The sequence below is a fragment of the Ischnura elegans genome, chromosome 2 (genome assembly GCF_921293095.1).
Source record: "Ischnura elegans chromosome 2, ioIscEleg1.1, whole genome shotgun sequence".
In the NCBI taxonomy this organism is placed as follows: domain Eukaryota; kingdom Metazoa; phylum Arthropoda; class Insecta; order Odonata; family Coenagrionidae; genus Ischnura; species Ischnura elegans.
In genome coordinates this window covers 107112458-107128185 of record NC_060247.1, presented here as the reverse complement: position 1 = coordinate 107128185, position 15728 = coordinate 107112458, and the positions used below count along the sequence as shown (strand labels likewise).

At 41.3% G+C, this 15728-nt stretch overlaps 1 protein-coding gene across 1 annotated transcript in view; it reads right to left on the bottom strand.

The window, feature by feature from the left end:
* The window catches only part of LOC124153231 (dopamine D2-like receptor), a gene marked incomplete at its 5' end in the record, with an annotated part of 144842 nt that overhangs the window by 35964 nt on the left and 93150 nt on the right, over nucleotides 1-15728 (bottom strand). Inside the window, one exon of the mRNA XM_046526329.1 lies at nucleotides 2080-2349. Within this exon, the coding sequence (XP_046382285.1) occupies nucleotides 2080-2349 (270 nt within the window). The remainder of the gene's footprint in view (nucleotides 1-2079; nucleotides 2350-15728) is intronic.

Genomic DNA, 15728 nt, shown 5'->3' with positions numbered 1-15728 from the left:
AAATACCTCCTCCCTATTATGATTCTCTTTCGCGTGTGGTCAAATAAATTTATTCTGTTAATTTCTACTTATAATTTCACTCATACATTTATTGGTTTCAGATTGAGCCTTTGATTTTAATTGAAGAAATTTTCTTCACTCAGTACTACTGAATACTTGAAACTGAACTTGAAAATTTCAATCAGAAACAAGAAAATATTAAATGGAATCATAAGTAGAGCTACCTGAAGAAATTTATTCAACCACTCATACAGTGAAGATTTATAGGGTGGGCATTCCAACATGAAATGGAGAAAAACAATGTTGTTGATGTACGGTTTAAGTTAACATGATCCTGGTTGAGACGTCTGCTTATATTTTTACATGGAAAGGATGCAGAGATAGTGAATCAATTATACACGAAGAGAAGCCTGTATATTTTTGCTTATACGAAACCTATCTGCTAGAATATTCCGTAAAAAGCTAATCAACAAAAATTTGTTCAGTGAGGACTGCATTTATTTTAAAATCCAGATGGAAATTTTCACGCTTTGAATGAGCTAATACCATGAAAGAGGTTCCCCGAATAAGCGGAGTAGAATGTCAGGTTAAAAGTTTCGAATATTGTCTTCTTTTTGTACTTCACCGACTGTCGCTCAATATTTTTTGAATTTACAAGAACTTAAAATTTTTTGGAACAGTACTCAGAAATCAAAAATTGTATTTACGTTCTCATATGAGCATTAGCTTGAGGTTTAAAAAAAATCCATCCTAAAATAAGAATTTAAATGCCGTTTAGACGCACAGCTCATTTAATCTACACTACTACATGAGATTTATAATAAACGAAATACGGAGACTGCTTTCATATGGCTGTATTTACTAAGACTGCTTTCAGAGGAATTAGTAAATGAGCTACAACTGTCTAAGCAAATGGGAACGGTGTATCGAATAGTATTATTATCTAGTTCGATACATACTCGATAAATTACTCTGGTTAATGGAACCGAGCTCGGCTGTGATAAAGGAACTGAAAAATTAGTGCGCGAACATTGACTCACTCAGAGTTGCAACCCGACGATTGGTTTTAAAAGGTAATGGAAGGACTCTCCTCTGGGATACAGGCGCATGAATAGCACACATACATCGGAGCAGGGGAGCTAATTCTGTTATCGCAGTTGGAGGATTAATGTTTGGGGTGACCGCGGGCTTCAATCTGGATTTGAACCCGGTTTTGAAGCCAAGCACACTACCCAATATTAAACGACGCTCACTCAAAAATTTTAATAATCTTTTCAAATTCAAATTTCGATATGCGCGGGAAATATTTCCGAATAAGATTCGAAACACATTTAAAATATTCACCTGTAAAATTATTTAAACTCTTACCTTGTAACTTACTGAAATTCAAAAATAATTATGATGAATGATGAAGATAAAATGGATCGCCTGAGTGAGTAATGAGGAAGTGTAAAGAAGAGTGGGTGAAAAGAGTGATCTCCTAAAAATCCTAAGGAGAATAGGGGACTTGGTCGGCCACATCAGGAGACAAAATGGCCTGTAAGGCGTAGCCTGATGGAGACAAGCGTCGAGGCACGGGTGGACGGAAAGAAGGGATGGGCACGTCCCCAAATGAGTTACATAGCACAGATTATTAAGGATGAATAAGAGAAGAGCTTCGTCGCTATGGAAAGGCTAGCAAATAAGGAAATTGAGCGAATGGATAGCTGAGTCTAATCAATCTCGCGTTTGTTGACTTACGATGATGATGACGATGTAATGAATGCATAGCCATCAATAAGCACCATGTACGAAATATTTAACGGCGATATTAACGTTTTTTGTGCCATGAAGTATTCTTTGTTTGTGTTTAATGGTATTTTTAATTTCCTTCCATTTAACCAGATATGCCAGTTCGCGGGAGGCAAAGCTGTTTGTTGTACCAGGGAAGGCGTGCAAGTCCATTGAGCCTGCTTCGAACGCGGATCAAAGAAAGACAACGTACTGTACCCATTTCCTGTACATATAAAGTATTCTTTTAGGCCCATGGCTCTAATTGTGAGAGTGTTAATAATTAACTGTGAGGAGCGTGAAACGTACTTGGCTGCCGCTGCCCGTGTTCGTGGGTTTGTCGTCGTCGAAGGCGGAAGACTGTGCGATGGAGCCGGGGCCACTGCCCCCGCCGCTGCCCGCCCCCGATAGGGGCAGCGGCAGGGGCAGGGGCAGTGGCCCCCCGGCCCCGCCCAGCGCCGTCTCCGCCAAGCGCCGCGTTTGCGCCATGTTCTCGATCACCGTGCCCTGCTTCAGCGTCGACGACGCCGTGTTGGGCCGACGCGCCGCCTTCGCTCGCCGCGCCCGCGTCCTCAGCGCCTGCACCGGAAGAGATAGGGAGAAACAGAATGGATTAATAAATATACGCCACAGTATTAATGACACTTGACCAGCGTTTTATAGATGAAGGTAAATATGTGCAACATTATAACAGATTTGAATATTTTTCTCGTAAATAACTAATTGTCGGCAATTCAGGCTGTGACCAAGGAGCTAGTTATGGAATACAATTATTACCAGCTAAGTATACAATAGCGGTTGCTGTATCAAAGAAGCTACCATTTTTACTCAATTTTACATATTAACAGCTGCTTTCAGGTAATTCGATTTGAGATTAGACATACTATTTCTTGTTTTGCTAAGTTTTACCGTATAACAGGTCGTTAAAGGATTATAGCTCGTTGGTCAAATATCCATACATGACGCACGGAAGGAAGACATAGTAGGTTGGGGATTTAAGGTATGTTATACTCTTTTGGGAAATAGGTATCACGAATTTACCGAGAGGTTCAATTTTGAAATTTAACAGCTATAGATTTATGACGACTCTATTTATCTACACTTTCCTGATGTTTTACAAGAGGTTTTTCGACTGATTTTACATCTACCATACGATGTTTACCAAGTTTACTGAACGCTTGTATAACATCGGAATTTAAAATAAAAACATCATTCCATTTTTTATACTTCGTTGGCAGATAAGGTTCATATTCATAAAGCTTAGAGTTTTATTGCACTGTTATACCAAAAATATAATGCTTAAATTAAAAAAGATTTCTGGCATTTGGGCCAAGGATAGCACAATAGTCATTTAGCAAATATTGATCAGCCACAATAGAGAATATATACGTTAATTACTGAACAATACTTTGGTGAGGTGCTGTAGTTTTTTATCAACGTATTTGCCGGCCTCGGTGGCGGCGGGGTAAAGTCCTCGCCTGCCAAACCGAAGGTCGCGGGTTCGAGTCCCGCCTGGGTAAGTTACCCTTATCCAGGGCATGGATGTTAGTGATTGTTAAATGTTATCAGCCCCGATGTAAAGGCCGAACAGTGCTGTTTTCGGTGGTGTAGGAAATAAATAAATAAATAAACAAGGTTTTATTAAAAGGAGTACCTTTTACTTCTATGTTGATCTTGGAATTTTATGGATTATGGAAATTTTAAAGGCAGATGGCAGCACTAAATTATAGGAGAAATATCCACACAGTCGATTTTTTGTAACCAACGCAGGAATGAGTACCGACAACATGAGCTAGCAAAGAAGCAAGTCATCTATAAAAAAAGCTTGCCATAAAATGCTTAATATATTAGAAATATATGCCTACATCTTTTCACAACTTAGAGATGAATTGAAGATATTTGTGGATATTCGAATAGAATTTGAGAAATAAATATCACACGGGGAGCCAGATATCTTAAAAGATAGTCTGTGGAAGTCAATTGATGGATTAAAATTTTTTTATATCACAAAAACGGCATTGGATTCCGGTTTTTAGAGGAATCACCTAAAAGATTGATACCACCTTAAAATCGAAGGATATAAAATTAAGATTTAAACCCGAGAAAGTATGTGTACCTAACAGGTGAGATTAGGGAGACATTTCATTCCTATGAGATAACATTTATACACATGAGAAAATACTGTTGCAAGGAATATGCGAGCATATTTACGCAATCTACAAAGCATTTTAGCACCGAAGGGTGTGTCTAAAATATAGTGCGTGGGATATTAGGGATAACTATTTAACTTTGTGATTAAATAAATTAACAATCATAATAATTCATTTTTAAAAACCCCCGAGCTTGAAGTTTGGAACGGTATTGAAATAAATACTTTTTCACGATGGTGTCACTTCATCACCTTAAACATGAGAGGCAGAGAAAAAAAATTCGCTCGGTTAAGGCTTAAAAAGCCATGCAGGAATGTGTACCCACCAGCCTCATGCGTTGAGGGAGAGATGGAAAGTCATTTCCATAAAATGGCTTCGCCTTGATAGAGCGTGTGGGAAGGCAGGCTTGGTTTGGTAGGTAGCGGAAGGCCGCAGAACACGGTGAGGGAGCGGTAGGCCCATTTTACGACTTGTCTTCATGGGATTAGGGTCGCGACTGTTAGGTTTGCCGAGCCGAGGCAATCAAGCCGGAATTAACGCCGAACAAGATTTATCCGGATGCTTCCCGAAACCTCACTCACACAACCTCCGCCTATTTTGCGTAACCGAATAACGCATGAATCATTCAGGATATGAGAAATCTCCCCGGCCACGAAGCTAAACCCATTCGATCATCTTCCACCCCTCCTCGGTACATATAATCCTACACACACACACACGCACTCTTCGTATCCATCCACCGACAGCCTTAAACTCCGCAAATAAATCTAAGTGGGACCCTCCCCTTCCTGGCTTCGTTACTTGCTCCCACAATTCTGCCGAAGTCAGTGTACGAAGTGTGGTAAGGTGCGACACATCCCTTTCTATTCTACGAGCACTCACTTTCTGCTTTCCACGACGTCAAGTTGAAAGGGAATGAGGATTAAGCTTAAACCTCTTTTTCGCGGATTAAACTGCGAAGAGTCAAACGGTAAAAAAGTGTCAACTCGTATGAATACCAGAGATGTGGTCTTTTCCAAATGGATTCTAATTTTTTAAATAAATTTGTGGCTGAAAGTTTCAAAATTATGACAAAAACTTAAGTTTTTTTAGTCGCAATTTCTACGTATTTATCTAAAGAGACACCAATAATATGTTGGATATAGACATCAAAGCTCAGCATGACAATCAAATAGCCATTTATCACGGGCCAGTTAACTTGATACGGCGTTTGGCGAGGCTATCTTTGTAGGTATATTGAAGACAATTCGTCACTCATGAACGGTTTGATCTCTATTACTGAAGAACTAGATTATATGACGACAAATTGTCTATCATTGACAAAAATAATTCAGACCAGTACAGCCTGTGATAAAGTAATTTCATTATGAATAATGACACTGCTGTACCTGAAATATAAAAAAAAAAATTGGTAAACATGGGCAGGATATCAGCGGTATTTGTAAGAAGCTTTTAAACCCTTAGACTTTCTTCTGCAATTTACCATGAATGTCATGGCTATAACGGGAAAACATTACTTCATCCTTCGCTTAGTAACGGCAGAAATTGAGGTCCACTTTAAGTATTTAAAATATGAAAAATAGGGAAATAACAAAAGAAGAATTTTGTTCCGACAATTATCACGAATGGTTACTCATCACCTCTAGTTCTGATTGCTCTGACTAGAAAAATAAAATGAAAATTTCATTGCATTTAATCAAGCTTTGTAAACCTGGAGCCAAAAGTTTGAGCATTAGATAATCTCCGATTTGGAAAAAAATTCATTCGTAAGGAAAAAGCGGGTTATTAGCTTCAAATGTTAGCCTCATTCCACTCTATCCTTACTGGGAAGAAATTTGCGGAGCGAGGCACTCGAAAAATCTTTCGTCACATCCTTAGAAATCTGTGATTAAAGAGTTGGCAAATTCAGGAGCCGCACCGCATCAGCTGCTTCTCTTTCCGCTCCTCATTCGCGTTTTCTCCTCCGCATCAATTCTCCGCAGGAGGTATTAACGTAATCAAGGAGATAACAGAAGTTTAAATTCTCGTGGGAACACTGGGACGGATTATACAAGTTTCCGTTACTTAAATGGTTGAAATTGCCTTCAAAGATTTGTTAACTTGAAAGGGATTAAGTGATGGATTAAGTTCGGATTCCAAAACATGTCTCTGTATGTTTTATCGTGATAAAGACCACAACCCACGCTTATTTTACCAGAAAGTGATTCATTTACGAAGGTTAAGCCTGAAAGACCTTACACAAGTTCAAGAAACCTGGCAAGCACACGTATTCCATTATCGAGTGATTTAGACCTGGAACGAAAGAAATCCTCCAACATAACTTGGGTCCTTGCTGGGATATTTGCTCTCATTACTGATGCACTATTCTCATGTCACTTAGGTGCTTCACGTTTGACAAAGAGACCTGCGACAAATAAAGGCTACTCTAGTGATGGGCACTGTGCGAGTGAGTCAGTTCAAATGTGCGACTCAGCAGATTGAGCTGTGAGGCGAGAGAGTCTCATTTGGTGAGTCACGACTCGTTCCGCGCACACTATGCGCTGGAGATGTTCGAGGTGAAGTCAGACAGCCGGCGCGTGAGCGGTGGAAGTCGGACTCCATGCGCACACGACTCTCTCCGCACACATTGTGCATGTTGGTGTGTGAAACTCATCGCACAAATGTTAGAAGAGGCCCTCAAATGTCAGACCCTTGTGCCCTCCACCCCAGAAAAAAATCCTGGATCCGCCCCTGAGATAGACCATAGCATTCTAAATGTTTTCATCGAAATAATTATGATGAATATAAGCTGCATCATCCATTTAATGTTTCTGAAAAAGTAGGGCAAAGCGAAATTTTTCCTAAATGCCCGATTAGCGCGTTATGCTTCCGTTACACTTCCAAAGGACAAGATAACAAATGCACCAACGCCCATCTACCGCACCGTACTAATATCTGACATGATGCAATTCCTGCGAGGCTAGAGACTTCTTGAGCGGGGAAGAATATCGGCGAATGACCGTGGGAATGCGAGACAATGCGGGGAAATAAACAAGCTGATTAAAATCTAATGAAAAAGTGTCGCTTACGGTGAGCAGATACAAGAGTAATTAAAGAACATTATCACAATTAGACGGTCATTATTTTCCACACATCACGATCGACTTTGTGGGCTATTTTTAAGGGCCCAACGTGCTATAATACCCTGTTTCTTTCCTTTTAAGTCTCCACTCGTATTTACACCTGCCGTAATGAATTACCGGGGTAATATACATGTATGAATACCCTTGCCGATGGTAGTTATGGCATTATTTTAATTCTTTGTGATATTTATTACAATTAACTGACAGCAACTCAAAGAGCTACTCAAACATTTTTGTTTGTTAACAGCAACGGGCTTGTTCACCCAATATTTCTGCCGCCATCCTTCAGAATGCTCTAGTGGCAAAGATGGCGACTAGTGAATAGAAAGATTTTTCTGATTTACAGTTTGCCAAGACGGAATCTGTAGTTAATGTGCAACGTGCATTCCGTATCGATACCTCCACTGCACAAGCGTTCAACAATCGCCCACCAATCAAATCCGCTCATCTAGGAGCTCAACAATACGAATGCGCTCAGCTGGCAGTGGCCAAAGGATAAATGCTCACCTCCAACTCTCCAAGCTCCGGAGGTGAGCGTTTGTGCTCCGGTTATTGCCAGCTGTGCGTAAGCATATTGTTGGGCTCCTAGATAAGCGGATTTGATTCGGTGGGTGATTGTTGAGCGTTTGCGCAAATGGGGGTAACGGTATAAAGTTCGGTTGTGACCCTTCAGGTGATAATAACATCCGTGCCTCCACTATCGGATTATCCTTTATGAATCAGGATTAAAGCAGCTGTTGCAACAATTTCTCGAGAGACACTAATCAACGTTTGGGATGAACTCTCATAACGTCTTGATGTGTGCCGTATGATGTTTGGCGCCCACATTGAACACTTTTAAGCCTTCATGTAAATTATTCGAGTTGCTCTTTCATTTGATGGATGATTTACAACTGCAAGTTTATTGTAATAAATATCAGAGACACCCCGGTATTCATCTTGAAACATCCGCTATATTCTTAACTCGATCATATTAATATTTGGAACTTTGTTAAGCCCTCCTTTAACTTTCCACGTGTCTACCAGGGTGCTAAATATACCTCCAGTCGAGGCAATACTCCGACGCTAGTCGCCCACCTTGTTTGCCCGCGTGTCGCTGTACTTGCCTGAGTGTGGGTGAGAAGGGAGCAAGGGACTCCCCCAAGTGTTCAAAGAGAGGAGGGTAAAAGGGGAGGCCTCGAGTGTTCACAGAAGAAGTCAAGCCCTTTCGGTTAGGCAAAGAACATTCTGCGGGGTTACAACGGTGGAGAGGATCGACGCTAGAGGCATCTGGCGGAAGAGGCGGAAGTAAAATTGGTATGGCGGGAGAAGGAGGGTTTTTCCGGTGCTGCGATGGAGGAGGCAGACTTGAGGAGGAGTGGAGACATCTGCCGGCAAAGAGGAAGAAAATCGAGGTTGAGCGCGTCTCGGCGTGCGTGTTACGCCCACGTGGTCGTCGCCGGAGTGAGATGAGGGCAACATCTGGTGCTGGTGGTGAGCACAGTAGTCTAGAGCTAGGGTGCCGGAGATAACGAGGTACCCGCCCTCGGCTGGGCGAGAAAGCCATAAGGTGGAGCCTACAAGGAGTTGAGAACTCTTGTAAAACGTCTCCTCTTGTATCCCAGCGACTATCTGAGGGAAAATGTGCACCGCGACAAGTCGGTGGGTATAGAAAAAAATCGTTCTCCCTGGCTGCCATGTCCACATTTCGTAAGAATGTATCAAAGAGAGATCAGTCACATGCACTGAGTACTTCAATACGAAGGTTAGGTTTAGAAACACCAAGGGAGATGCAGGTAAAGTGGCGAGCCGGAGAGGGGGGCGGCTGTCCCCCTAGAAATGCTATAAATATTAAAAAATAGGTATATTATAAGGTGATCTATCCAATGATTGTCTTTATTTAACCAACCAAACGAACTATGTTTAAAAATACGAAGGCGTTTTTTTTTCCAACCTCCGATCGTTGATCAAAAACACCATACAAGCGATATGCGGGTATTGCGCGGATAGGATAACTGCGCGCCCTCCGCACCATACGCTTAAGTCATTTCTGACCGTAAGTTGTTAGTTTTAGGTTAGTGGCAATCTCATTAGTTACACTTCCTCAATTGATTCTTCCGCCAAGTGGCCAAACTCCATGATTGGTATTCGGAGCCAGTTCCTTCCCGTGAACCGCCTCGTATAGTGAGAAGCTAAATTAGGGTTATCTCATGTATTTATTCGGTATTGGAATCCAGGCCATTCAGTCCGTAACCTAAAGCTCTTCACAATAGCACCACCACGCTCCCACTTATTTAATAGCCACGAAAATGATGTATTATCACTCGTTCATTCTAAAGAATTTCTGAGTTAATAAATATTCTCAATTAATTAATTCGTTTTGCAGGCGGATAAAGGCAACATAAATTTGGGTGAAAAAGTAATGAGAAAAGTGAGAAACGTACAGTTAATAAAAGGGAATATGCAATAAATGGTAATATATGACTAATACATAATGGAGGGATACAGGAAATAATAAAGATATTTTTGCCCCCCCCCCATCCTGGTGGACAAGCTCTGCCTTATAAAATAATTTTTTACTTCATTTCTTTGAAGAGAGACTCCATCTGGAAGTATGGGAGGCGTCTTATCTGTTTATGAAGAACGTTCCAAAGAGTAAAATTATTAGAATCATAATAAAATTCTCATTGACTTGGGGATAAAATTTATCCCCCACTGTGATTAATGCACCCACATCCAAAAAACCTTTAATTGTATTATTGAGTCAAATGCCCCATGAGTTTCATTCCACCTCTCAGGTGTGCCCTAATTTTCAATAAGGAGTGATTATCTTAGATTTTGAGAAAAGTAGCGCCGACGGAGAAGTAGAGAAGCGAGGTTTGGAGAAGAGGGAAGATGTACTTATGAGGCGACTACTAATGAAACGGGGTGAGCTGGGTCGACTAATTGATTATGGCTTCCGTTGAAGCGTGGTCCTGATTGAAGAGGAGTTAACCCTTCGGAGGGAGAGAGGGTGAGAGAATTATAGGCATGAGAAGGATAAGGAATTGCGTGACGAAAATGCACCTTAATTTAATGCGTCAAAGATCGTTACGGGCGTACAGTTAAAATCAAAGGACGGGTAACAGCGCAGTAGAAATGCTTGATGACGTTCATTAAAGACTCCATAAGTCTAAAAGTAAGCAAGTAGGTCTGAACTTCGATTTTACAAGGTTAAAACAAGTTTATCTAATCAATGCACTTAACTTAATAACATACATAACGCTTAGTTACTTTTATAACTTTGACTTGAAAAAAATACTGCTGGCGCCAGTAGTTATACCGTCACTGAAATAATAGAAGAGAAGAACATGAAACAGATCGCGTTGGAAGTATCTGGTTACATAAATCTTCAGGAACCAGGTATGGGTGAGGAAAGGAAAGATGAAAATGTTTGCGGAATAATCTCTCACAGATTTTCCGTCACTTTTCAAAGGGAATGAGTAGTACGTAGACGGTTAAGTAATGGTGAAGAATGGAAAGGTATTATCTGATTGAGAAGGGTATAGCTGGAAGTTTTTAAATGTCACAAAAAATTCAACATTTTCCGTAGGATTTTATTTGCATTCCTTACTCATTCCTTCCTAAAAAAATATTTCATTAATAACCTGGCTCTACGCGTTGAAACCAAAGTCATGATGAAAGACAATATGGATTAACTGAGGGATTTTCTTTATTCGTATATCGCCTAAACCAAGTTATGAGAGAAACTATTTCACAGAAAAGTAAGAATCTATGAGACAATAGATAGGTTAGGATAAATACCTAATTTTGCACAGACCGCCACAAATACGAGCCTAAGAATAATGCTGCTAATGATGACATCATTTAGCGGAAAATTGATTCAAGTATCGGAAGCTCGATCACGAAAACGCCTAAATACTTTTATATTTAGGCTGAAATGCCCTCTGGAGCACGATGTTTTAGATGATGGAGGAGATACGAAAAAAATAGCGATAGCCACATAGATCGTCGCGACGCCAAGTGCTTCTCCCGCCTTCGATCCAATGAAATGATGAGTTTGCGCAATCAAAAAAGTCTGGGTGACGGTCCATCGAATAGAGAACAGCAGTGCTACCGTAAATTCGTTCATACTTAGCACTCCTGCATGAGATGTAATAGGGATGTAATGAAAATATGTTCATAATCAGTTAAAGCCCACGTTTTCCTGCTGTAAGTCCTCCAAGAATGACGAATGAAATTAACTTTGTTTGGCAGTAGATCATCCTACCTAGGTGAGTGACGGTGAAAATTCTAGGATGTCAAATTTGGATTGTCCATCCTATACTGTTGGGGGAACGTTGTAGACTAATGGGTAGAGCGCTTAATTAGGCACTGATCTTGGCCCGTTTCGCATTGACGCGGACGGTCCGCGCTACGCGCGCGGATAAGATTCCATTAACGTTAATGGCAGCTTACACATGAGTGAGGGCCGTCCGCAAGCGGAGGACCCATCCGCGTGACCCCTCCGCCACGCGGATCATCCGCGCGCGTACGGGCCACAGTGACAGGTTTATGCTTGCACATGAACGCGGACGGCTGATGCGGACCAAGCAGATTTGTCAGTAGAATTAGTGCGAGATTTGAGATAACAGAGCGAGTGCGTCTTTTCTCCCAGGATAGTCTAATTGACACTGGGAAAATAATAAAAAAGCACATTCATCAGCGCGTAGTTCAGTAAATATGGTCACTAAAGGGGCTTTTAATGTTCTTCGTGCCACAATAGGGTGTACCCAAAACTTCCTTTGAGGGGAAATTTTTTCCCGTTTTGTCTAACCTGGAATACGGCAATAGCTTGAATTGCACTTGACAGTATGGCGTTCTTCAACCTTGGCAAGCTATACACAGCTGACTTAATGCCACACGCGGACGGATTTCGTCCTCGCCGACGTGAACAACGGTGACGGATGTCCGCGCTCCGCGCGCGTAGCGCGGCACGCGGACCGTCCGCGTTCATTTGAAACGGGCCGAGGGCCCGGGGCTCAACTACAAGGTGAAGCCTTTGGACACTACCAAGGAAAATCCTCTTCGTGTGATGTGACTCAGGGAGAGGAAATGACCCCATTACCCTGAATGTGATTTATTCACCTACCTCTGGTTTAGAGTAGAGTGAGCTCGGCCGTCACTTATCCAACACTAACCTCTGGTTGAGTCACTGAGTGATTGAAACTCCAATTTAGTATGCACGTTCAAATAAAAAATAATGGGGACGAAATTGTGCTAATAGTTAAAGACCGGAAGGATGCTGCCGGGGATCGGGTTGGTGTGGTGGCTAGAGTATAAGGTTCCCATCCCATGGGCTCGGGTTCAAAAGCCGAGGGTGGCAGGGTTTTTTCAGGGACTGCCCGATCCTTGCTTGAACGTTGTGCGGAGGACATTTCAAGCGCAACACTCCGTCCGTCGGATGGGACTTTAAGCCGTGGTCCCCTTGGCTATTCGTTAAAGAGCAGGCTAATGCCACGCGGGTTTCTCTCCCCCCTTCCACTTAATGCTCCCGGCGAAAAATTTATGACAAGATTAGCATTTCAGTGGTTAAATTGCAGAGATATAATACAGCGCTGGATTTATTTGTAGGGCACGGAACACCAGCAGATGTAAGGTAGGTGAAAAAACGGACATTGCCAAGCTGCACGTCGCTAAGTGCTTCCTGATCCTTCGATGCAATTGGAGGCGGGGTAGCTCAGTCAAAGGAGTCTGGGAGAAGGGATGGATATAGGTGAGAGGACATCAGTGTCTGTGTTAACCCACTCTGGTGGAGAGAGAGATTCACCAGTGCAGTGGAACGACTTCAGCCTTATCCAATCGGGCCGGAGAGCACACAAGAAGAGCTCTGCAAACCACGGAGCTAAAACTGGGAATGGGGAGAGAGCCAATGGGAGACGCCTCTCAGTCGAGGAAGTAGCACGTGAGGCGTCGGGAAGAGAGGGGAGGACATTAACCCACGAGGTACAACGCAGCGGTCTATAATTAAAATTTTAATTTTGTACTTCCCGTTGGATTCGAGACCAAACCGAACCTTGCCTCTCCGTGGCAATGGTAGGCAAAATGCATTTGGAGTTTAGACCATTTACATAGAAGAAACTCTTATGGTCGAAAAAAAATTGTCAACGGGGCAAGGTACTAAAAGAGTTACGTCATAGTGGAGGCACCTTTCGAATGCACAGAAACAAGTAATTTGGGTAAAAGTACTGAGAAAAAGTAATTGGGCTCAATTACATTCACGAATTCGTACAAAAAGTGATCAATTACGAGTAAAAATTACTGATTTTAAAAAGCAATTAGTAAAATTACAGTTTCAACTTCTTGTGAGAATGTCCATTATAGAGACCACCCGGCGATTGTCGAATAGGTAGGTAGTGCTGTAAAAAATTCGTAATAATTGAGTCATAGAAATTGCTAATTTAAATTTCACTCACGATGCGTTCAGTTACTTATAGCTGATTTAAAACCACAAGGTGTATTATATTTTGAACCCATCGTAAGCTGGCTACAATATAAGAGTGGTTGAATCTGAACAAGCAAGTTATGTTTTGAGGGACTCGAAGTTATATATAGGCCCAGGTAAATCAGTGAAATCAGCCAAGTAACCGTCGATTACTAGTAAGTAACGATTACAGCGAAAATAATGATTCCTATTTCACTGTAAGGAGTTAATTACAAATAAAAGTTACAATTCGTGAAAAGGAATCGTTTCAAATAAAAATTATCCAAAAGTAATCGTTTCACGTAATCCGATTACTTTCACTCGATTATTTACAAACACTCGATACAAGAAAGGCTTTTGTAGTGATTTCAAACCAAGAAGGAGGAGTAAATTTGTGTATACTAACTTAAAATTAAGGGAACAAAATGTAGACTTGAGTAACCAACTTGATACACAACGGACGTGGCCAAACTTATTTAAGCTCGGAACAAATTATCTATCCAGAGAGATGCAATAAATGTGGACGCTATGGTAAACCGCCAAAGGGGTATGAGGCATAATGTGCATACGCACGAATGCGTATAAACTAGGATAATATCAGTCAGTATCTAACAAGGCAATAATTACCTCTAGGCACGGAAAATACGATCTAGATATGTGTAACTCTTACATATCACCTACCATATCACACAATACCACATACTTGAAAGATAACTGAAGAGAAGTTATTAATTATTTAAAGCACTACATGAACCAAGTGACTTTGTAACGGGCACGGGTGCAATGCTATCTAAGATACATCAAGGATAAAGTTTGCAATGAAAAACTATTTTGCTTTACCGGGATTCGAACCCGGATCTCCCAATTGCTGGTCCCGACTGGCGATCGTGAGATCCGCGAAATTTATCCTTGGTAGTAATAATTCTTGGCAAGTATCAGTGACGGCTTTTTTAAGACCAGTTTCAGTCATTCTTTATCCTTTTATCTATAAGGGTGCGCCCATTAATGACGTGAGATGATTTTGGCGGCGATTTTTGGCTTCCCCCTCCCCCTTAGTGAGATATCGTGAGATTTGGCTCGACCATCTCCCTCTAATCTCACGTGAGATGGTTCAAAATGCGTATTTTCACTATAAATACGTCAATATATGCTTTATTGGGTTGGATTTATTAAAAAATATTTGTTCAATTATTTTTATTTAAGATTAGTATTGAAAATTAATAATTACGTGCTCAATTCAACTCACTTTTCTCGCAATTTTACCCCGTTGTTTGGGGAAAAAATTACGTGATACCTACCAGGACCTTCCACGTGAGATTGGGTGAGAATTGGTTTCACTCTCTCCCCCCCTAAACGCCTCACGTAATTAATGGATTTCCCTGAAGACCATTAAAAAAATTTAGGGTTTTATCCTCCACATATTTGGTATGTGCACAATTTTTCAGTGGTCAAATGATATATTCGCACAAAGAATTTCACAGATATCCTTTCCTTCACTTTGAGAGCGGACTCCAGACTACAAAAAAAGGGAATCTTTTCTCTCGTTTTCACCGTCCAGTATACCTTTTCGGAACGGCCCGCCGACCAACCACAAGTACAAAATTCAAACCGGCGCTGCGGCGGGAGACATATTCATCTAACAACAATGAAAACGCAAATGAGTGCGATGACCAATATGTTCAGCATAACTGTATCCCCCTCCGCTTCTCTGACGATCCTACTTTCTCCCTCTTTTACTCCGTTAACTCAAGATTTTCTTTTCAATCAAATGAAAACATGACGCTTCTCTCACACCTGTTTCACACGCTCTCCAGGCCCGACATTTTCACGCGCGCTTTGAAAGGATCCGAGGATTTGTTTTAATCTCAAAGAGCGAGAGGATGGTATAATTTTGTCACCATGAATGAGGAGCAGACTTTATCCCGTTCGCCGACTCGCGAAGGAAAAATAATTCTCTCACGAGGATTAAGTGTACTCAATCCTTGAAAGAGGAGACACCCTCCGGTGCCCCTGTGCTCCCACAGCAGTCCACAATAACATTAGTTTTCACTTAATAAGTTTTCGCAGGTTTTTCACGCTCCTCTTCTTGTGTGGGCGATGTTCTGCAGAGGGTTTTTTTTGCTGAAGGATATTACTCTCTCATCCTCATATTGTATCCCACGAACAGAAACTTTTTTAAACTTAATTTCTTAATAATAAGATAGGAAAAGCTGTAGTAATTTTCCACATTATTTTTTCACTCAA